At 38.5% G+C, this 24,096-nt stretch overlaps 3 protein-coding genes across 6 annotated transcripts in view; 1 reads left to right on the forward strand and 2 right to left on the reverse strand.

Moving 5' to 3' along the window:
* Positions 1 to 10,004, forward strand: part of jupa (junction plakoglobin a) — a 30,078-nt gene extending 20,074 nt beyond the window's left edge. The window contains exons 6-17 of one of the 3 annotated variants that reach the window (XM_016246634.1): positions 653 to 854; positions 1,003 to 1,147; positions 2,912 to 3,015; positions 3,508 to 3,846; positions 4,934 to 5,086; positions 6,324 to 6,443; positions 6,573 to 6,723; positions 6,960 to 7,081; positions 8,500 to 8,539; positions 8,659 to 8,822; positions 8,929 to 8,973; positions 9,183 to 10,004. In XM_016246634.1, coding sequence (XP_016102120.1) covers positions 653 to 854; positions 1,003 to 1,147; positions 2,912 to 3,015; positions 3,508 to 3,846; positions 4,934 to 5,086; positions 6,324 to 6,443; positions 6,573 to 6,723; positions 6,960 to 7,081; positions 8,500 to 8,539; positions 8,659 to 8,819 — 1,537 coding nt within the window. In that variant the 3' untranslated portion in view covers positions 8,820 to 8,822; positions 8,929 to 8,973; positions 9,183 to 10,004. Of the gene's footprint in view, positions 1 to 652; positions 855 to 1,002; positions 1,148 to 2,911; positions 3,016 to 3,507; positions 3,847 to 4,933; positions 5,087 to 6,323; positions 6,444 to 6,572; positions 6,724 to 6,959; positions 7,082 to 8,499; positions 8,540 to 8,658; positions 8,823 to 8,928; positions 9,119 to 9,182 lie in introns of those variants that run through there. The other 2 variants (XM_016246633.1, XM_016246635.1) reach the window with 2 other exon arrangements.
* A 650-nt stretch (positions 10,005 to 10,654) lies between these two features.
* LOC107562079 (cell division control protein 6 homolog) lies at positions 10,655 to 14,906 on the reverse strand. Its single transcript, XM_016246642.1, is given in 13 exon segments — positions 10,655 to 11,331; positions 11,469 to 11,609; positions 11,727 to 11,899; positions 12,111 to 12,181; positions 12,264 to 12,364; positions 12,438 to 12,577; positions 12,688 to 12,794; positions 12,921 to 13,075; positions 13,659 to 13,802; positions 13,805 to 13,860; positions 13,983 to 14,124; positions 14,400 to 14,527; positions 14,642 to 14,906. Coding segments are annotated over 13 exon segments (1,689 nt in total). The 5' UTR covers positions 14,883 to 14,906; the 3' UTR covers positions 10,655 to 11,241.
* A 2,616-nt stretch (positions 14,907 to 17,522) lies between these two features.
* LOC107562076 (WAS/WASL-interacting protein family member 2-like) overlaps positions 17,523 to 24,096 on the reverse strand; it is a 9,590-nt gene continuing 3,016 nt past the window's right edge. Inside the window, exons 3-7 of one of the 2 annotated variants that reach the window (XM_016246640.1) lie at positions 23,924 to 24,049; positions 21,143 to 21,766; positions 19,873 to 20,085; positions 17,943 to 18,044; positions 17,523 to 17,861 (exon numbers count right to left, since the gene is read on the reverse strand). In XM_016246640.1, coding sequence (XP_016102126.1) covers positions 17,821 to 17,861; positions 17,943 to 18,044; positions 19,873 to 20,085; positions 21,143 to 21,766; positions 23,924 to 24,049 — 1,106 coding nt within the window. In that variant the 3' untranslated portion in view covers positions 17,523 to 17,820. Of the gene's footprint in view, positions 17,868 to 17,942; positions 18,045 to 19,872; positions 20,086 to 21,142; positions 21,767 to 23,923; positions 24,050 to 24,096 lie in introns of both variants that reach the window. The other variant, XM_016246639.1, reaches the window with a different exon arrangement.

Consider the following 24,096-nt stretch of genomic DNA (forward strand, 5'->3'; position numbering starts at 1 on the left):
TTGAAATTAGACAGTGATTTATGTTTCAGTAAGCTGCAATGAAAAGCAGTCAAAAACTCTTTAATACCAAGCTCAGATGTTCTGCCTAAGATTTCCTTTTGCATTTTATTGATGAAATAAGAAAGGAAATCTAATTTAAACAACATGACAAAATGGGGTAAACTATTACTTAAAAAAATTTTTTAAATAAAAACTTGATTCATAAGACTTCCATGTATTTATGTCACCCTAAATTAAAGCTATATTAATTTATGAATGTATTGCCCATAACAACAGATTTCTCTTATTTGGTTCGATGCGTTTCATTGCAAATGTGTGCTTCAGTGCTTTATTTACAATATTTGAAACGTAGATGTTCCTAATTATTAGGAAATTACTCCAGCACTTGATTTGGAAGTAAATGGAGATTTCATTTATACTTCAGTAAGCTGCAAAAAAAGGATTAAATGATGACAAAAAATTTTTTGATGAGCTATTACTTGAACTAAATAAATGATTTAGAAAGATGATAAAAATTATATTTTTGATTTATTGCAAATGTGTGCATCAATGTTTTTTTTACATTATTAGGATATTCTTAATTTATTAGGAAATTAGCAATAAATCACTTGATCTGCACTTGATCTGAACATCCAACCCATTTCTTTTGTAGCTCTCCGATGGATTCGGTTCTTTTCTATGCCATCACCACCCTGCACAATCTGCTTCTGCATCAGGAGGGAGCCAAGATGGCGGTGCGTCTGGCTGACGGTCTGCAGAGGATGGTTCCCCTGCTGAAGAAAAGCAACCACAAGTTTCTGGCCATCACCACAGACTGCCTACAGCTGCTTTCCTATGGCAACCAGGAGAGCAAGGTGCTTGTTATTATATTTTCAAATTACAAATAAATGTATTAGTTGTTGATTTCCTGTTTCTTGTGTTCTTGCTCTTTGTTCAAATGTGTAGAGTTTTCATTGAAATGTGATGGTGTGTCGTGTTAACATCAGTGTGATTGTCTCTCAGCTAATTATCCTGGCTAACGGTGGCCCTGAGGGTCTAGTGAACATCATGAGGACCTACAACTATGAGAAGCTGCTCTGGACCACTAGCCGTGTGCTCAAAGTGCTCTCAGTCTGTCCTAGTAACAAACCCGCTATTGTAGATGCTGGTAAGTCAAATTGGAAAACTGAACTCTTCTTCTAAATATAGTAATTAGCGTGTCTAATTAGTTGTGCTTGCTAAGGCTTCCATCACACGTACTTTTAATTATACTAGTCCACTATAGACATTAATGATAGCTGAAATTTTGTGGCTTTCAATCAAACTGTTTTTTTCCGGGTGGGCAACAAAAACGGCTAAATAATTAATTGTATATATTGTATTTTCCATTTTTATTTTCATTTTAGTTAAAGTTTTAGTAATTTTGTTGTGTTTGTAATTTTTTTTATAACACAGTTTACATTTTTTTTTATTTCAGTTTTGATTTTGTAATTTCGGTACTCCAAGGTAAACTAAATTAAAATGAGAACTATTCCTTTGGCAATATAAAGTTTTAAGTATTTTATTAATTTAAATTTTTTTTTTTAAATATATACATTAAATACATTTAAAATATTTGTTTAAAATTTTTTCTTTTTCAGTTGACATTTATTTTATTTACTTTTTTATGGTTTTAGTTAGCTATAATAGCACTGCTAATCACAAGTGTATCCAGTGCCGTTTCTAGGCATAGGCGAGCTAGGCGGTCGCCTAGGGCGCCACCAGCTGAAGGGGCGCCAATGAGCGCACGTACTGGCACTACATTTTAGCAGGGTTGTGATAAAGAGTGGCACGGTCACTCTGAAATATGACTGCCGCCCCCACTGGATCCCCCAACATCAGTGGGCTCTGTCAGTGCTTTGGCAAGGTAACGCTTTTTTTGCCATGCAAGAAAGCGAAGTTCAAAGGCCAATTTAAAATATTGGTACAGTAAATAAAGTGCACAAAATCAGTATTTTGTTTAGGCAGTATTTGTTGCAGTTGATAAATCATGTTGCGAGATTTGTCCAAAAGGTGTGGATTTTTGCGCCAATGCATTGTAAAAGGATCAGCGTGTCATGTAATATTCCCATATAAACTTTAACAGCCAATTAAAAAATATTGGTATAGTAAAATTTGCTAATTCACGAGATCAATACATACTTTATTAAACCGCTTTGTCGAGTGTAATGCATCCTTACGGAGGTGTCGAAATGCTGAATCAATTCATTCACTTCTAACAGCGCTTAATGGGAGCAGCGTCATACACATAGAGGGCAGAGCGTCACGTTATTTAAAGGGGAAGTTCACGCGTTATTGAGTAGCAAAGGATTAAGTAGCTGCATAACTGCATTGATTACTTTTATTCCACTGATCAGGCTTTTATATGTAATTTGGGGTAACAAACGTTTTATAGGTTTGACTGAAATAATAATGCAATAACTGACACTTTAAATCAATGTTTCAAGCAACAACAACAAAACAATTGAACAAAAAACGGATAAAGACAAAAAAGTAGCCATTGATAATATCTAAACATGTATCCAAATGTAATAAAAATTAATTTATGTGTAAATTATGTGCAATATGGATTGTTACATAGGGCTATACAGGCATCTAGTGGCAACACAATGACATTACAGATAATAAATTGTGCAAAATGTTTATCTTAACAGTCAGTTTACAAATAATGCATTCAGATTTGTGGAACTCACAATGCGCTGAATCTCCACAAAGTAGTGTCGTCATTATGACAACCAATTTGAATGTGACAAGAAACTGGTGTCTGAAAATAATATATAAAAAAAAAATTTTGGGGGGGGTGCGGCGGCGCCGGCGCCAATAGGGATTTCGCCTAGGCCGTCAAATTGGCTAGAAACGGCCCTGAGTGTATCTAACAATTTCTCTCTCTCAGGTGGAATGCAAGCTATTGGTAAGCATCTGACCGGCTCTAGTCAGCGTCTGACGCAAAACTGCCTGTGGACCTTGAGAAACTTGTCAGATGCTGCAACCAAACAGGTCAGTTTATACATCTAGCACCACATTATGACAACCAATTTGAATGTGACAAGAAACTGGTGTCTGAAAATAATATATAAAAAAAAAATTTTTGGGGGGGTGCGGCGGCGCCGGCGCCAATAGGGATTTCGCCTAGGCCGTCAAATTGGCTAGAAACGGCCCTGAGTGTATCTAACAATTTCTCTCTCTCAGGTGGAATGCAAGCTATTGGTAAGCATCTGACCGGCTCTAGTCAGCGTCTGACGCAAAACTGCCTGTGGACCTTGAGAAACTTGTCAGATGCTGCAACCAAACAGGTCAGTTTATACATCTAGCACCATCTTTATTTGTTTTTACTTAATTTTTTGTTGTTATTGTTTGTTTGTTTTTTTTGTATTGATGGTTGTATAGTTTTTTGTGTACTGTTCTTGATTTTTGAGCAATTTAAAAAAAATTCTTTGCATGTATAATATGTGTCAGGCCAACACATGCTCGCTCTCTCGCCCCCTGCAGGACGGAATGGAAAATCTGCTCCAAGTGCTGGTCGGCCTGCTGTCCTCTGATGACATCAACATGCTCACCTGCGCCACAGGCATCCTGTCCAACCTCACCTGCAACAACACACGCAACAAAACACAGGTGACCCAGAGCAACGGCGTGGAGGCTCTGATTCACACCATCCTGAGGGCCGCTTCAAAACAAGACGTGATCGAGCCAGCCGTCTGCGCCCTGCGTCACCTGACCAGCCGGCACCCGGAGGCCGAGATCGCACAGAATGCCGTTCGAATGCATTACGGCATCCCAGCTATCGTCAAATTGCTCAATCAGCCCTACTACTGGCCAGTCGTAAAGGTAAGTGAAAAAAAAAACAGACAAAACTGACAAATTAGTGCCTTATGGCGCTTTTCCACTGCATGGTACGGCACGTACGGCTCAGTACGGTTCACTTTTGGGGGGTTTTCCACTGGTTACAGTACCTGGTACCTGGTACTTTTTTTAGTACCACCTCGGTTGGGGTTCCAAGCGAACCGTACCGTTACCAAAACGTGAGATGTAAACTCTGCTGATCACTGATTGGCCGGAGAGAATCGTCTCTACTTGCGACACAAACACAAAAGAACCGCTAGATTTAAATCAGCACAGCCAGCGAAGGATCGAACGCAACTATTTTGAACGAGTGCACCTTTTTTTAACAACCAAAACGTTTCGTTGTCTGTTGCGGAAGTACAGACGTTCCTCTCGTTGATAGCAGAGGAGCGGATCCAGCAAGAGCTTGATGGGGCCACGCGGAATGAAAACGTTTTTTTTTTAGGAGTCATGGTAGTAGAGGCGGCGCAACTATAACGACATGTGAATAATCCCGCCCAGTCTAAAGCGATACTAAACTGCAGTGGAAAAGCAAACCATGCCGTGCCGTACTGAGCCGTGCCGAGCCGAGTCGTACCATGCAGTGGAAAAGCGCCATTAGTGAGCAATCGGTTGGTTTGTAAACTACCCAAGAAAAAACTTATCCTTTTTAACAACCTTTTATTAATTTGTAAAACTTTTTAGAAAAAAAAATAGTATTTTATCATAAAAATTAAGATAATAATTTTTTTTAATTTGATTTTTACATTTATTTTTATTTTGCTATACAATGGTTTTGGACTTTATACTGACACCTATTGGTGTGGATGAAGCATTATGCAAAGTAAAAAAACTGTTTAAATGTTTTGGAGACCTACGTGAAGGGTCCATATGTAGAGTAAAACCGCTTTTAATAATCCACAGAGTGCAAAAACATGTAATTTTCTAGGTTTATTAATTTTGTAACAGGGCCACTGCTTAAATTTGCAAGGCCCAGGATGATAGATATATCATAGGCGGTCTCTGTCTCAGTTAGTAGTTCTCCTGTTGTTCAGTATAACCATTGCTGACCCAGAGTTTGTCTTCATCACAGGCTGTGGTTGGTCTGATCCGTAACCTGGCGCTGTGTCCAGCCAATCAGGCTCCTTTGAGAGATGCCGAAGCCATTCCCAAACTGGTCACTTTGCTTACGAAAGCTCATCAAGATGCACAGAAACACGGTTCATCTGCTCAACAAACATACCAGGTATGAATTCCTCACCTGTCAAAAACATGTAGAACAAAAACTATAGTGCAATTCCTGAACGAATGACCCTTCTTTTTGGTGAATCAAAATGTATTACTCTAACGAGTCGGTTGTTTTTAGTGAATCAATAACCTGTAGTGCAGTTCCAGAACGAATGACTCTAATGATTCGGTTCTTTTTTTAGTGAATCAACAACTTATGACAACAGTGTAGTCCAAAAGACTCTTTGAGTTGGTTCTTTGTAGTGCAGCTTTCACCAACCTCTGAATGAGGTTTGACTCAGTATATATTTGTATATACTTTGAATCAGTATATATACTGACTAGTTGTTCATATGATTATATGTAGTTAAAGGTAGGGTATGTAATTTTTCAAAAACACTTTAGAAAACTGATTCGGGCCGAATAGAAAAACAAACTTGTAGCCAATCAGCAATAAGGGGCGTGTCTACTCGTGATGTGGAGGAGAGAGCGTTCAGTGCACGGGACGGACATTAGCCGAGCCAAGCGACAGAAAGATAGAGATGGTGGATAAAAAACAAAAGAGGAAAACGTCTGCGGAACACGTCTTGCTTAAGGCAAGAAGTAGGACTCGTGTAAATATCGGATCAGCTTTCCAGCGCTGGAGAGAACTCAAGGAGCGGAGGCCTGCGATCGGACGCCGAGGTTGCTTTGTTTCTTCTCGATAGGTGAGTAACAGTGTCTACAACAGCTAAAGTCTGCCTACACTGGATGCGATCAAACGACCGTTGAAAACCATTTGAAATTTGTGTCAGCACGTCATAAATAGAACCCGGCAGCAGTTTTCTGTCGGAGATTTGTTGCGCCGCGCCACTCACGTCCGATGTAGACACGGTGTAACATTGGTTTTGCTTTGTTTCACTCGTTGCCTGGGTTGCGTACGTATATGTGGGGCAGAGCTATCAAAATAGGGGCAAGACCCTTTTGGGGTAGGGGCGTGTTTGTATTGGTGATTTCAAATATCAACACTGGCTACCAGAAATCACTTACCCTGCCTTTAAAGATACACTTTTTGTTATGTTTCTTAAATAATAATACTATTATTCCTTAAAAGTGCTAAACAAATCTTTAATAGAATTGTGAAGTAACTAAAACCATTGAGAGGAATCAAAACCAGAATTGTTCGATTCTCTACGATTCCCAATCTTACACCCAGAATACAACGTACAGACTGCTATTTTCTCACTGAATTAACGAAATGTCCCTCTCTCTCTCAGGATGGAGTGAGAATGGAGGAGATTGTGGAGGGCTGCACTGGTGCTCTGCAAATCATGGCCAGAGAACCTGTTAACAAAGTCACCATCGCCAGCATGGACACCATTCCTCTGTTTGTTCAGGTAACTCTTACATCTTTCCACTGTGTTGTGGGCATTTTTATGCATATGTATGGGAGCGGGATTGTACAGTCTTTGCCCTCCATCTGACACGGTCAGTGTATAATAGACATCTGTTTTCTGTCGCTGCAGCTGTTGTATTCTCCACTGGATAACGTCAAGCGTGTGGCAGCTGGAGTTCTGTGTGAACTGGCTATCGACAAACAGTCGGCTGAGATCATTGATTCGGAAGGAGCCAGTGCTCCTCTCATGGAGCTCCTCCACTCCAGCAACGAAGGGATCGGTGAGTGAGAGAGAAGCATCCAAATATGCCAAAAAGATTTGATTGAATACATCAGCATCAGCATATGAATACTGTACTCGCATAGCCAGATTTTTCTTGGCGTAGACACTGGACAGGCATAAAACTGTCTAGTGTGCATGTTCAATCAAATGTATAAAAAAGCTACATATTCACGTCAACACTGTGATGTATAATTTGGACTTAAGTGCGTAACAAGGGTGCTTTCTTTCTTCCAGCCACCTATGCTGCTGCTGTTCTCTTCAGAATTTCTGAGGACAAAAACCCAGACTATAAGAAACGAGTGTCGGTGGAGCTCACGCACTCGCTCTTCAAACATGACCCTGCTGCTTGGGAGATGGTGAGTGGAGGTTATTTACTGTGTTATTTGAACACATTGCACATGAAATTGCATTCGCAACCCATTTTATCTCCCATTATGTGACATATTTGACAAGAAAAACTAATTCAGACATTTTATTATATCTGATCCTAAAAGATATTTCTAAAGATATTTTTATAAGGAAACGGGGGATATTTCTATGGAAGCCCGTATCCTCCACTGAATAAAAAAAATTAAAAAGGTAATTGTGACTTTTTATCTCACAATTGTGAGATATAAACTTGTGAGAAATGAAGTCAGAATTCCGAGATATAAACCATACCAGTTTTTTCCTCCTATATATATATATATATATATATATATATATATATATAGGAATTTATATCTTGCAATTCTGACTTTATTTATCGTAATTCTCACTTTCTCCCACTTCTGAGATAAAAAGTTAGAATTGCGAGTTTATATCTCACAATTCTGAGAAAAAAATCTGAATTGCAAGATGCAAACTCGCAATTGCGAGAAAAAAAAGGTAGAATTGTGAGATAAATTTTTAGTTATGTGTTGGCCTGATATGTTTCTCATTTCAGAGGTCCAAAATTGTAATCTGTTATTGTCTATGAATTAAAAAAGGGGTATGATATTTAGGGCTGCACAATTAATCGAATTTCTAATCGCGATTACAATTATGGATGCCACAATTACGTAATCGTTCAAAGCGGCAATTAATCGTTCAAAGTCCACTTATGTTATTCTGCGCGCTTAAGATGTTTTTTTCTTTCTACATGTTATCTTAAGGGTTTTTCCATTGTTTTAGTTTTAGTATAACATTATAATACCATTCATAATTTGTAAGTTTTTTTATAATTTAAAGAAGAAACCAATCCAATGTATAGTTGACATTTGAGGCTTAATACTATATAAAAGCACTAAAGGTTTTTCAGTTAGTGTTTTCAGCTTGTTTATTTTCATATAAAAATACGGCATGCAGTTACATCAAACAATGGTATAAACATCATTCAATGTAAATTGTGATAATCGTAATTAATAATCGCAATTACAATTTCAAGGGAATAATCGACAATTATGATTTTTGTCATAATCGTGCAGCCCTACGATATATTTTTGCTTGTTTTTGTTTTTTAATTGTTGTTGGTTCAATATACTATCATTGTAAACACATATATGTGTGTGTAGGTGTGAAAATGGATCTTTACTGTCCCTAATTAGGCTTCTTATTTAGAATTTTAGGCTCATTTGATTTGGTTTAGGCTCAGTATGTTAGGTGTCTATTACACATTAAAATGTCATGTTTGATTTCTATGTTGACTGTAAAGCTGACTTTAAAGTTGGCAGTGCATTGACATAAATCCCAACAAATGAGATAAATATGTACATAGAGCGCAAGGTTTCTTGACTATTTCCTTGTTGCATTTTAGGCACACAACCCCATGATGGAACCTGGCCTTCCAGAGGATGGTTAGTATATCGTCTCTCTCTCTCACCATGATTTGGCAGCTAATTATTTCCATGACTGGCAGTTATGTCTCTAACGACTATATGGTAATAACATTACGCAGATAGTTAACTTTTTGCAGTGTTGTCTCGTACAGAGCTCGATGGATACGGCCCCGTGGCATATCAAGGATACAGCGATGGCATGCATATGGACAGTATGCCACTAGATCAAGAAATGCCAGAGGATTTTGTGACAGGCATGGCTTACAACTCCATGGCCAGACCCTACCATGATTACTAACAGGTTAGTACTTGCTCGAATACACTAGCTGTCATTCAAATACTCAAATAGGATTGGCCGTGTGTGCTAAAGTCTGCATTAAACGGAGTGTTGTGTATTTATTTTACAGCCCGATGATGCCACTGAAAGAGGGTTATGAAAAATACAAGAGACACACTCCTGGCCGAGTTTTTTTTTTCATCGCTGGACGCCTGTGGTCCATTTCTCAGCAAACACACACTGACACTGCTATAATATATGCAATTCTCACTGTGCTGGGAGAGGCAGAATCAAGCACAACTTTAACCTGCCTTTATAAAAGGATGACAGCATGATGTAATTTACACGTCTTTTTGTAGAAAATGTAATATTTTAGTGTTTCTTGACACTCCTGGCCGAGTTTTTTTTTCATCGCTGGACGCCTGTGGTCCATTTCTCAGCAAACACACACTGACACTGCTATAATATATGCAATTCTCACTGTGCTGGGAGAGGCAGAATCAAGCACAACTTTAACCTGCCTTTATAAAAGGATGACAGCATGATGCAATTTACACGTCTTTTTGTAGAAAATGTAATATTTTAGTGTTTCTTATGGGTGCATTAATACATTGTTGGTAAGAGGACTGGTTAACTATGCCAAAGAGATTTTATAATATTTTATAATGATAATCATATTGCTTTTTATAGTTGTAAGATTTTGGAAAATGCGATCAATGATTTAGACTTGTGATCTCACAATAACTGACCCGAGGTCAGCTTAATAGCTTCGTGCAGTGGTTTTAGACAGCTGATCAGCTTTTGTGAGCAGAAATGTCTGGCATGTTGATTTTCTACAGCGCTTAGAACTCAATACAGTGCATCTCCTTGTTTCCTCTCTTGCTGAGACTGTCGAATACTGGAGTTTTTACATGTTAACCTTTTCCTAACCTTCCTTAATGTATAGACAAGGAAATACTGATTTTGTTTGTTTTGCGTTGCAATGTGTATGGAGATCTTTTTATTTGCGTGATAAATGCTGTGCTGATTGCAAAGGGACTAATGTTTAACCAAACAATTAAACCTGGAGAGTTATAAAAACTAGCTTCACATTTGTTTGAATACTAACTCCTCTTAAGAGGCAAGCAGAACAGACAAAGGGATTCTTTGTAGCGTTTTTACTTCACACTTTATCCAAAAAAATGAAATAAAATCATGTTAACTAATGCTTTGCGACGAGCTTCATTTTGACAAGTACTAGGGTGTTGAAATGGTTGAAGTGTTTAAAGGTCTTCAGAGTAAATTTTTTCATTTGGTTTAATAAAAACAAAAAATACAATAAAGAAATAGTTTACCTAAAAATGAAAATTTACTTTGTTGGAACAGATTTGGAAAAAATGTAGCATTACATCACTTTCTCACCAATGGATCCACTGCAGTGAATGGGTGCCATCAGAATGAGAGCAGATAAAGTGAAGAACACCACAATAATCCACACGATTCCAAGTCCGTCAATAAAAAGTGATAAAGTCGAAAAGAGAAACATGCACCGATCAAGTGTTGTTTACAAGTGAAACCAGTCCAGAACAGTTCTAAACATATGTGGGGTGGATTTTGATGCGAGAAGACAACAGGACTTTTTCACTGGGGGAAGCGTTATTATGGACTTGTGTATCAGCCAGAAGTGATGGTTTAAACTTAATACACCTTGACGGATTTGTTCATTACAAACACACAGCCTTTTACTTCTCAAGACATTAATGGATGGACTGGAGTGGTGTGGATTTTTGTGATGTTTTTATCAGCTCTCATTCTGACGGCACCCATTCACTACAGAGGAGTCACTGGCGAGCAAGTGATGTAAGGCTAAATTTCTCCAAATCTTTTCCTAAGAAACCAACCCATCTACATTTAAGATGGCCTTTATTTTTGGCTTGTGGTTCATGTAAAGCTAAATTGTTGGTCAACATACAAGTGAAACTTTTAGCAGTAACAAGTAGATTTAATACACCTACTTTAATACAATAGGGAAGTGGAAAACTTTGGCTGGCTTGTTTTAAATTGTGCCATATTTTTTAAATATGTTTGATTTTTAGAGATATAATTAAACGAGTAACTCAGAAGCAAACTTACATTCTGCTTTATTAAAAGTGTACATCCCCCAAAACCATTAAAAGGTGATGTACAAAATAAAATAGAAGGCAAAGTCTTCTGTTTTGAAACAGAAGAATTTATGCCCATTTAAGAATACATAAAAAAAAAATTAAAAGACAAGCCTACACTTAAAAGGCAGGCCAAATGTTTGACACAAACATAATGGAGAAATCAACCCTTTTGGATCAAATCACTCTTTGAAATGGCACATCTCATTTTAAACAAGACTTTTACATTAAAGTATTATAAAATATTGACAAATGAGAAAAAGAGTAAAAAAAAAAAAAAAGGACTTTAAATCTGATGTCATTTATGGCAGACCAGCTGCTAATATGCTACCAAGGAGAGTTCGATCCTTCAAAGCATTCTCTACGTCTCGCTCTTCAATCTTCAGGGAGATCTAGGAAAGAGAAAACAATAGACATTTTGACCTCTCATTAAGCTGTAATGAATTAAGATACTGATTCAGTAACGATCTTAAGGCTCGAGTATACTACATTTTCTGTTATACTACTGAGAATTCATAACTGCTCGTACTTTAGTCAGTCGAGCCTCCTTGGCCTTTTTGAGTGTGAAGATTGCTCTGCTCTCCAGCAGACTGCAGAGAGACAAACACTCGGTCTGTCCCACGCCTCCCACCTGCCTCTGCTTACACAGCTTACTGTACACTTCACACAGCTGCAGAAACACAAACAGGGTCATCAGCCCCAGAATGACTTCTCACTTCACGAACACGCAAGTTACAAGGTTTAGAAGCAAGTTTGATGTTAAAAACATGATCAAATGTTGCCTCACCTTGCCCAACTGGACCTCTTTGCTCCTGCCATTACGGATGATAAGAAGCAGACAGCAGACCAGAAGCTTCTGCTGCAAAGGAAAGCTCTCACCGTCCCTGCTGCTGGATGCCATACGGTCGCCATACACCTCTGATAAAACCCACGCCACCTGAGGAACACTCACCCACCACACTGCAACAAGAAAGTAGACATCCCTCGTTTCTTTCTTTCTAAATAATGTTTCATTGGTAAATGTGACACTGTCCAGACCAGCAGAGACCCTGATGATAATAATAATAATATTAAATGACATATACACCCATGTAGCTTTTTTTACTCTCTCAAATACAATTTTGACCCAGTACAACTTATTTTCTGGAAAATATGGTACAGTAATTCCTACCTTTAGGGCTGGCTGCAGGTTCAGATGCCATTTTAGACCTGTCAGTCGCTTCCACAATCTCCACGGCCCTCCTGATGCATAGACACAAATGTGTGAGAACCTCACAAAGCTAAAAATCACACTTGTTCTAGCAGTTGAAACTGGTTCTCTTACCTGCATATGTCGAGCGCTTTGCGGGCATCTCCTGACACAGCTGAAACCTTTCTGGCACAGAACTGAACTGCCGCTGCATCCAAAACACCTTCCTCTGTCACCTGAACACGCCAGTCTATTATTACCTCCAAACGAGAGAAGTATGAATATCAGGAAACATGGAAGTAGGCATACTTGTGTGAGCCGGTCTTGAACGATTGCATTAAGCTCCTCACGACTGTAGGGAGGAAAGTTGAGCAGCTTAGGTCGGCAGTGTGGTTTGGCCTGCAGTCTAGGCAGAATACGGTCCGTCAGGTCCAATGCGTTAGCAATACCTAAGGGGTTAAAGTTCACCGGTAAGTCCAAAACGACCCTCTTTATATAGGAGACTGTTCACAGAAACTGAGTCCACAAATTTGGGGAGATAAATGCACGACTACCTTACCAATGAGACAAACGCGAGAGTTGGCCAGGTAAGGCCACTCAAAGATCGTGTAGAGAACCTCCTGAGACTTGCTGTCCAACTGGTCCATCTCATCAAGAACCAACAGGCTGTTGCACACAAAAACACCATAGTAAGAGCTTATCAAATAAACAAAACATGTTTGACTCCGAATACAAAATCTGACCTCGCTCACAGTACATATGGTTCATGCAAATTAGCACGAGCCGACTTACACAGTGGACCCAGAGCTGGTCAGAAGTTTCTCCAGCCGAGCCTCGCTGTTGCCCTTTGGAGCCCCCAGTTTCTCTCCCAGCAACGGAAAGATGGCATGTGAGCTACGCAGATTCATACAGTTGATGACCACAGTCTGAACACCTTTCAACAGAGCCTGGAAACGAGAGAAGACAGATGACCATAAGCACAGTTGTTTATGCATCACCTCATTTTAAGTTCATGTTACAATTTTGCATGCCAGATTTTTAAAAGTAAAGGCTGATGTACACCACCATTCAAAAGTTTATGGTCAGAAATAAACGTAAACATTTTTTTTTTAAATTTTCTGAAAAGGTCTCTTATGGTCACCAAAAGCTGCATTTATTTGATCGCAAATACAGTAAAATATTAATGTTGTGAAATTATTATAATTAAAATTACCTTTTTATTTCTTGTGATGCAAAGCTAGATTTTCAGCATCATTACTCCAGTGTCACATGATCCTTCAGAAATCATTCTAATAAGCTGATTTGCCATTCCAAGAAACGTATATTATCAATGCTGAAAACAGCAGTGATGCTTAATTTTTGTGGAATGCTTTGAAGTAAATTAGAAACTTCACAAGAACAGCATTTTAAGAAAATAGATATTTTGTTACATTCTAAACATCAATTTAATGGATCCTCAATTTTAAACATTAGTGCATTTTAAAGTAGTGCTGTTTGATTTTAGATGCTCAGATTTCCTCTCAAGCTCACCTTTTGTTCCTGGAGGACGCAGTTCAGACAGGCGGCCTTGCCTGTGCCAGGAGCACCAGAAATATAGAGGCTGGAGGGTTTTTCCGCCATCACGTGGTTCTCCAGGAAGGAGACGATGGCAGCTCTCTCTGCCTCACGAGAGAGAGAAGACGTTCAGGTACTGCAGTGTGAAGAGCCTGCTTTACACTCTGATAGCCCAATTCTGCAGAAGAAAAGACCACGACAGATACAGATTGCTTATTAAATGTCAGCAACTGAGTAATGCGTGACACCGGTTTTAATACATCTACGTAAATAAGCTAACAGACAATGAACAAAACATACTTTTCACAGGAAAGAGTCGAGTAACAGGGAGCTTTCCCTAAGTACAGGGGATTGGGTTTGAGCAGGGGGTCTCTTGCAGCCGCTTTGGCGCTGGACGTGAAATGGGAGAGAGAGGAATTTTGGGTGAGGAGAAGACCGGCGTGTTCTCATTGAAGGCCAGTTTACGAGGGGAGCCCAGAGGAGCGCAGCGCTGTTTAGGAGGAGAGCCAAGCATAGAGGCCGGGAGGTTACAGCCATTCTCGTCACCTGAAGAACAAACACGGGAAGACCAAGAGCATCGTCAATAAAAGACTTAAACCATGCCACATTACTATAAGCCCAGCAGCCATGATAGGTGTTTAAAGGGGGGATTGGGTTTGAGCAGGGGGTCTCTTGCAGCCGCTTTGGCGCTGGACGTGAAATGGGAGAGAGGGGAATTTTGGGTGAGGAGAAGACCGGCGTGTTCTCATTGAAGGCCAGTTTACGAGGGGAGCCCAGAGGAGCGCAGCGCTGTTTAGGAGGAGAGCCAAGCATAGAGGCCGGGAGGTTACAGCCATTCTCGTCACCTGAAGAACAAACACGGGAAGACCAAGAGCATCGTCAATAAAAGACTTAAACCATGCCACATTACTATAAGCCCAGCAGCCATGATAGGTGTTTAAAGGTGATTATTTACACACCTGTACGTTTGCGGGGGCTCAAGGGCAGCCTCTCAGACAAAGAGGTGTTTTTCAACACAGAGTTCCTTGGAGACAGACAGACGCCGGGCGGATCGCCCACATTTGACTTTCTAGGGGACAGAGGGGTGGTCTGGACGTCCACTGCATTCTCAGAGGAGCTTTTAGGTCGAGAACCCAATCTGGAAGACTTTCTTCGGGGGAACTGAAGGGTGGGCTGATTCTGTGAGCGAGTGCTGGGCATTTTTAGTTTAAAACCAGGAAGCAGATCTGAAAGGAAAAGCACAGTGATGACTTAGTTTACAGCAAATCAATGACTTTCAAAGCACAATAGCTTGCCATATAGTCTGTGTCAGATCTACTCATGTGATTAAATTACATCTGTAGCATCAAAACTGTAGCTTGAGGAGCAAACTGAGATAACCCATCAAGAATTTAGCAAGTAAGTGTAGTTTTCCCTGTAGACTCTGAGGTGCGAGTCTTTAACGAAGTCATACTAGCCTAAAACCTGTTGGGGGTTGGTTGTTGTATAATATCATCAAGTCTTACAACAAAGACAATCATTTGTGGCCATTTTGTGCAGACTCCCACAGATCAAAGATCATAAGGTATGTAACTTAGTCCTTTCCATTCTGGCCGTCTGGACCTACAGGCACTTAGTAATTGCTTATTTTATTAATGTTTTCTGTCGGTTTTATTTCACGACGCGCTTCAAAAATAAGTCCACTATCAAAATAAATAGTTTTATTTGTTGCGGAAACACTTGTGCATGTCTAACAAATACTGTAAATGAAAAGTGAGCAGCTCCTGCTGTGGGTCATTTGGCGCCAAGTTCACGCGCATAACAACAACACTTAATAAAACTAATTTTATTTAAAAACACTACACAACAATCTTTTAAAACGATAGAATTAATATAATGAATGTCTTACCTCATTAAAGCTGAATTTGTGTTGATAATCGTTGTAATTATCACAAGTTGTAGATCGCTCTGCGTCCGCTCACTTCCTCGCCGTCAGACGTGTGCTGTTGCGCATGCGCAGTCCTCCTCTGAACAGCTGGCGTGTGACGTGCGCTCATGACAACGCATTTCATTGGCTGTCGGAGTTCCTTTTGGTTTTAAGGAACCAATCGGATTCTTAGTCCCTTCCCCCATTGCCTTGACTGTGAAGGCGGGTAATTCTTTGTTGGCATTTTGGCGGAAAGAATTTCCCGGGAAATATTAAGAAAGTTTTTCCCACTTGACTCCAGGTTTGCTGCATAAATTGAAGGAAGGTGTTCTGCCATCAATATCCACTCTTGACATTTTTATTTTAATCTTCCTGGTGTAGGCTTATTTCTGCCTCGCGCACACTCAGTAGACATGCTGTAATATTCTGAATTCGATTATACATTCGTTTCTAGGTTTCCTGATCTATGACATACTATTAGTATGAGCTCTTATTTATTGAAAGATTCATTTTATGGCCATTTTTGTATTTTTTTTTTAATCGTATTCACTCATCTAAAACAAGCTGTTATACATATTTCTTATTAGAGTAGTTGGGTAAAAAACAAATCTTCATTATATCCGTTCAGTTATTGCATTCTATTTTTAAAATAAATGAAATAATAGTGTTTTTACTCTGCAGTTAAATAGAAATAGTGTTATATTTTGAAATGTGATTGTTTAAAAAAATCATGCATAATATCTTATATTTACATCTCCTTCGAGTATTTGAATTGAAATGTATTCATTGTCTGAATTTATTTGATGGTGGATAATAGCAGTTTCTGTATTTGTTAATGGGAGATTTGTGGACTTGATTAATAGATTTTCTGGTGAAAAATGGCATTCCGTTTCTTTTAAGAATATGGCCCTGTGTAATTATGTAATCAGCTGTGCCTTTTTGACTGTGATTCTGTTTGATTTGGCTGTTATTAAATTATTCAACTAAGCTATCAAAATACATTTACAGGATATCTCGTTTAATATTGTATGTTAAGGGTGTTCAAAAATGATTACAAATGGTGACAAGAAGGTCCCTTTTCATGATTTAGTTATTTTTATCCATTTGTTTTCTTATGTTGTTTGTCTGTTGTGACATTTAAAGAAATCTGAAGTCAAATTTCTTCCAAGATTAATCTATAGAGACAATAACTCTGAGTTGTTGTGTGTGTGTGTGTGTGTGTGTGTGTGTATCATCAGTATGACAGTGTTATATCTCAGTCAACCTGGTTAATCATGGCAAGGAGTGACTAAATATTTTGTGTTAATGTAAAAGACTAATTAATAAAGCAATGTGTATTAACAAAGATCAACACATTTATATTATACCATTATCATAAAGCAGCACATTAATTCCCACTCCCACCTTTTATTTTAGAATTATGTTGACACATATTTTAACACATTCAGAAACAGATCAAATGACATTTACAAGTCAGACTGATTGGTCACCAAATCCCAATTAAAAGCTTCTATATTAATGACCAGAAGTGCCTGAACATTATTAACATACTTGGTCACTTTATAACATATAATACAATGTCACAGAATTAAAATACGCCCATTAGAAAACTTGTAGTGTTTTGCACAAAATCTACTCTTGGATAATGGCAGTTTCTGTATTTGTTAATGGGAGATTTGTGGACTTGATTAATAGATTATCTGGTGAAAAATGGCATTCCGTTTCTTTTAAGAATATGGCCCTGTGTAATTATGTAATCAGCTGTGCCTTTTTGACTGTGATTCTGTTTGATTTGGCTGTTATTAATTATTCAACTAAGCTATCAAAATACATTTACAGGATATCTCGTTTAATATTGTATGTTAAGAGTGTTCAAAAATGATTACAAATGGTGACAAGAAGGTCCCTTTTCATGATTTAGTTATTTTTTGTCTGCTCTCGCACTGCTGTGCCGCTGTCATCTGACACGATATTAAAAGGTGCATTTCTAGGCAGCACAGGAATATTGCACAGTATTTTCAGGTCTAGAGGTACAGCATTCTGGAGTGGTTTGGATCAGCGATCATGTAGGTGTTTATAGTGTTGCCCTAAGGAAGATGTCATGTTATTCGATGTATTTGTAGGTGCAATTAATGTTTGTGTGGCAAACACACGTAAATATATACTGCATATGCGTAGATATTTATGTGTTTGTGTTATCTCTTCTTGGTCCTTCTCTTCCCTGAACAGTGTTCACTTCCCTCCAACAGGAGGCAGTGGAGGAGCACCTCTCACTAAAGCTGGAGAGATAAAGAAGACATGAGGAAATGTGTTCATCTCTATGGAGAAATGATAGGTCAAAGTAAGGACTTTACCCTTGTTGCTTTGGCTGGGGTAGATCTTCGGGAAGGGTCTGTATTCTTCAGGTGGGGGAAGGTCCTCTATAGGGTGGAAGTCGTACTTGGACTCAAAATCACCTGAGAAGAGACATCAAACATTTTATAAATAGAAAACATTATCTATTCTATGCACTACCTAGTGGACAAGTAGCTTTGCATATGCTAATGTTTAACTGCCATGTCAAGATGAGCACATTCATTTAATTTAGCATGTGGCGGTTGGAAGAACTATTGCTAGTTCATCATATGAATCAATTTGAAATTCAATCCATCTATTCCAGTCTTTTGCAGATTAAAGCTTCATTAAAAATTCAAAGCAATACATTCAATATTCACAGTGTACCAAAAAAAAAAGAGAAAAAAAGAGTCTCTAACTCTACATATATTTGTTAAAAAACTAAAGTTGTAATAATAATTTAAAATAACTTATTTATATAAATAAATGATCAAATGTAATAATATATTATAAATGATCATTTATAATTATAAATGATCATTTATTATTCAAACAGAAAACAGTTGTGATGCTTAATATTTTGTGGAAACTGTGATAAACAGCTGTTTAAAAGTTTGGGGCAAGTAAAGAAATTAATTACTTGTATTCAATTCATCAAAAGTGACAGTAAAGACATTTTATGTTACAAAAAATGCTGTTCTTTTGAAATGAACAATATTAAGTTATAAAATTAATTGTTTTCAATATTAATAATAATAAGAAATGTTTCTGGATCAGCATATTAGAATGATTTCTGAAGGATCATGTGACACTGAAGACTGGAGTAATGATGCTGAACATTCAGCTTTGATTATAGGATTCAATTAGTTGTTAAAATTGTTTAGTTTAGATTTTGGTGTTTATAGTGAAATAGTATAGCAAACATAACTTGATTATCGTTTTTTTCTGTCTTTTACTTCTTGAATTAAACATTTTAAAACTAACTGGACACAGTAGCTGTTTGGTGAAAATTACAATTCTTCCGATGGAAAAATAATCCAATCCAAAATCTGATATTTCTTTAGCTACTTTCTCCAGCCCACAGATTCCCAGGATTTTCCCCAGCTGAACCCTTCTGACAAAACATTTTCTGGGTTTTTAAGTGAATATTTCAGTAATTTACCAACACATTTGGATGTTCAGGGGTTTCTGATGTTGCTTTATTGTCACATGGCATGCGGGTAAACAAATAAAATAAGTTTATTTTGATGGTTTTAAAATTATTTATTTACAGTAGAGGCCTGCATGATTTGGTCCAAAAAATATATTGTAATTATTTTGTCATATATTGAAATTTCAATTTCCTAACGCACATTCTAAGCAACATTCAGAGATGGAGTTTGTGTTTGGAGTGTGAACCCAGCCGCACGAGACACTGAAAACCCTGGATCATGAGCTGCTCACGTGTAAATGAACTCAGAAACACGCAGTGCAACAGACTAAAATACAGCCTTTTGTGACTTCATAATCATATTAAACTATATCATCATTTCAATTTTGCAGCTCTATTTATTTAATCTGACATTTTTATCATTTTAGTAATGCATGAACCCTCTGCAGTTCCCTCACAAATCCCCAAGAGTTTGAGAAACCTGTATGAAATACATAAAGAAATCTGTTTTTTTTGTAAATTAATGATCACTAACAGGTCACGAGTAAAATGATGATCTTATTTTTCAGAACTACTTATCTCCGCGTTCTGAGAAGGCTTTGTTGACGGGTGTAATGAGGAAATAAGTGGGCCGCATTTGAATTATTACTGAGAGCTCATTTGACTCCAGGGTTATTTTCATGTGCTGATGCACAGTAGACTACAGATCCACTTCGGAAATCAAAGTTCTGATCTACGGGAACTTCCCACAAACAAACAAATGAGCAACTAAGAGAATGAACTGAACTGATGGAACTCACCAAGAAAGGACCTGGGGGCAGATGACGCATGTCCATTGCGCAGAGGTGGAGGAGGAGGAGGTGCATGTCCTGAATGCTGACGTCCAGCAGAGGACAGAGGAGGGGGCTTCCCTCGACTAGGGGGTTCAGAAGACGTTTGTGGCCCACCACGATAAGGAGGCGGGGGTGTTTCTCGAACCCCGTTACGAATTACAGGAGGAGGAACCTGAGGAGCTGAATGAACACTTCATTTTAAATAAGATCTACATTTACTTGAAAACCCTTGATTTCAAGGAACAGTTCATGAAAAAATGTTCATCATTTAGTTATTTTTCCATCTGAAACCTATTTGTTAAGTAATTCAGTTTTGGTAATTGGGTAATTTAATTCTATATATTGTTCAGGGAGTCATGTTGTCAGGCGATAAATTAAACCGGTCATAGTAAAGTTTGGCCACAAGCCGCCTCTTGATATTTCAGTGCAACAAATTTTAAGTATTGGTACTGTAGCATCATTTTTGGTCATGATGAGGTTGAAGATTATATATGTTGTGTGCGGGAAACAGATGCTGAAAGTCAAAACACGTCAAAAAAAGCACTATATATGTATGCATGTATAATATATATATATATATATACACACACACACACACACACAAACACATGTGTATGTATGTAAGATATATTGATTCTATATAACAAAACATCTTTAAACCAATAAGGTTAATAGTTTTCGATTGATTTATTGTTTGAATTTTGATTATGCCACTGGCAGTGCTTAAAAAAAATGTCATTCTTTCCCTTCTTAAAGCATTTAAGTACACAGCCCTTTTGTCAAATTTTCAAATACTTTTGATGTGATACACCTTCTAGCTGGTTGGTTTGGTTCATGGTTTATAACTCTTTAACAAACACTTTAAAAACCTTATACTTCAGGAAACAAGGCCGTCGAAAAAGTGGCCAGGCACTAATGCACTCTAAAGACTTTAGTCAGGTTAGACGCCATGTTGAATTCAATGCAGATGAAATTGAGGCTGTGACGGATAGACCTACAGGCTTAACATGCACTGTCCTAACAGTCCTAGATCATGTCATTTTCACAACTCACAACTTTCAGAATTGTTTTATGAAGCTTTTGTCTACTGAAAGCTTTTTTCGGAAAGACATTTCATCAACCGAACAATCGGTACAATCCACTGAACGCACTTTAATTCTAGCCTCACAGCCTTGTTTCATTCCTGTCAGAAACTGACTAAGGTTTATAGTGAGAGAGTTCTCAGTTTGTGTTTTACCTGTGCTGCGCACCACTGGATCTCGTGATGGCGGCGGGGGTCGTCTGTTCTGCTGGGCAGGGGGTGGAGGAGGAGCCTGGCTACGGACGTTAGCATTGCCATGGCTTCTCTTGTTCAGCGAGTTTCGCCTCTTTGGCAACTCGGGGGCCGGGTCACCATTTGCAGCATTAGTCGGCTGACGATAAGGAGGAGGAGGTGGAGGTGCATTTGAGGAAGGGGAGGAGGATGAAGAGGAGCGAGATGAAAGAGGGGGATGTCTAGGATGCCCATCCCGAGCAGAAGATGGTGGCGGTGGAGGCCCCTTACTTGCATGCGGTGGTGGAAGGGGTTTCTCACGACTGTGTGCCCCAGAAACCTGTTGGGCTGAGGAGGGTCCGCGGTTGCCACCGCGATTGAATGGCGGGGGTGGAGGTGGAGCGGAGTTGGTGGGTTTTGAGGAGCTGCTGGCAGCAGACGGTTTGGAGATGTCTGGCACGGAGGGACGGTGATTTCGTGACTGTTCTGGAGGTGAGGAGCGGCCTCCATTACCACGACTGGATCCGTCCGGTTCCGAATGACTCGTGCCACGAGGGACCGCAGGGCGAGAGCCAGGCGGCCGCAGCGCTGACCGCCCTACAGAGCTGTCTGTGTGGACACATTAATCAAACAGTTTGAGATAATAATTAGGGCTGCACGATATTGAGAGAAAAGTGACATTGCAATATTTTTTTCCTGCCATATATACTGAAACATGAAAAAAAATTATTTTGGTAATTTGACTTTTGATTTTGTGAGATAGTGCTTCATAGAAAAAAAACATTTTTGGTTTACACCGAAACGCAAATTCTGGGCCGAAACCGAAAACTAAAATTCTGAATGAACGTGGCCAAAAACTGAAATTGAAAATGCTTTTTAATAAATATATATTATTTTAGAAAATAATTTGGCAAGACTTTTTAATTTGACTTAATGTTACTGAATTAAAAAATACAAGCCAATAAAATAACTAGGGATGCAACGATCTGATACTTAGTATCGGTATCGGCTCTGATACTGGCATTTTCTGCCGAATCGGGTATTGGTCAGATGAGACCGATCCAAATCCGATATTGTGCATATACTATTCTGTGTTATTGTTAAAAGGTTAGTTCACCCAAAAATGAAAATTAGCCCATGTTTTAATCACCCTCAAGGCATCCTACATGTTTATGACTTTCTTCTTTCAGACGAATCCAATCGGAGTTATATTAAAAATTGTCCAACCTCTTCCAAGCTTTATAATGGCATGGGCGGGTGTTTTTGTTCAACAGTCCAAAAGTAGTCAAATAAAGCGCATCCACCCATATTAAAATGTGCCTCACATGGCTCTGGGGGGTGAATAAAGGCCTCTCTGCGCTGTGACTCCGTTTTGCTTCAAGCGCATCATTCTGTGCACAGGATGCGCATATGTGCTTTGTGCCGCTCTGTATTGAGCCTTTCATATTATAATACTTTTGCGCAATGAAACATTATTAATAGCATTTCTTGTTCTGTCCTATCTATCATATGTTGCTGCCTCCATCACTGTACTATACATTTAAAAGAAATGTATTTTAATTTTATAGTATATATTTATATCTAGATATATTTACTTGTTTTTCATGAATGTATTTTACAACAATTCAAAGAATTGACCAGATTTAGTCCTACACTTATTCAATTTTATTTGTTCCTCACTAAATAACGTTCACTAAATGTTTAGATTTTATAAAAGTATTGTGCACTCATGATTTTTCCAGAATAACTTTTGCTGCTGAATTATTCATTAACCTAGTTTATAATAGTATTTTTGTCATAGATTATGATTATATATTTTTTCATTTGTTATTTTTCTTTCAAATGAAATTGTCTATATTTAGTAGATTGTATTTAACACACAAAATGTGTTAAATACAGCACCATAGTCCCCCCCCTCCCATAGGGGAGGCAGTCATGGCCTAATGGTTAGAGAGTCGGACGTGAACCCGAAGGTCGCGGGTTCGAGTCTCAGGTCCGGCAGGAATTGTCAGTGGGGGGAGTGAATAACCAGCACTCTCTTCCACCTTCGATACCTCGACTGAGATGAGACCCTTGAGCAAGGCACCGAACCCCCAACTGCTCCCCGCATCAATATGGCTGCCCACATCCAGGTGTGTGTTCACATTGTGTGTGTGCACTTGGATGGGTTAATTGCAGAGCACAAATTCCGAGTATGGGTCACTATACTCGTCCACAAGTTACTTAAATTTTTTTTCAAAAGAGTGATGATCAGGTCAACACACAGAAGTATAGAAATTCTACATTGATTTAAAAAAAACTGCGCTGGTATCGGATCGGATCGGATCGGTATCGGCCAATACTCAGAACTTTTGGGATCGGATTGGATCGGTTCTGAAAAAATGGTATCGGTGCATCCCTAAAAAGAAAACACTTTTATTTAAAGTAAAACAATCAAATTAGACAGAAAATATGTTCATATTAAATATCAATATATTATTTTTATTTAGTTCTATGCAACAGAATCAGATTTAACTAAAATTTGTAATAATTTTTAACTGAATTTTTTTTTTTTAATTATACAACATGTATTTGACTCATATTTTCTGCCATTTTTCTCTTTCGGCTAAAAACCAAAAATGGCATTTTCGGCCGTAAATTTTTGGCAGCCAAAATTTCAGTGCATCCCTTATAAAAAATAATTTAAAAAAAAGTTGAAAGTCATTTTTATTGTGCAACCTTAATAAAAATCACCATTGCACTACTCACTGTGAAAGGGAAACATACCTCCAACTGGTCGTAGTTTAGGCACTCCTCCACTGAACAATCCTCCCATGGCCATTGGCCCAGAACCACCTCCACCTCCACCTCCACCTCCTCCACTGCCACCTCCACCACCTCGACCTCCAGTCTCTGCCAAAAAAAAAAAAAAAAAAAAAAAAAAAAAAAAAAAAAAAAAA

Source organism: Sinocyclocheilus grahami, unplaced genomic scaffold, assembly GCF_001515645.1.
Source record: "Sinocyclocheilus grahami isolate Dianchi unplaced genomic scaffold, SAMN03320097.WGS_v1.1 scaffold804.1, whole genome shotgun sequence".
Lineage (NCBI taxonomy): Eukaryota > Metazoa > Chordata > Actinopteri > Cypriniformes > Cyprinidae > Sinocyclocheilus > Sinocyclocheilus grahami.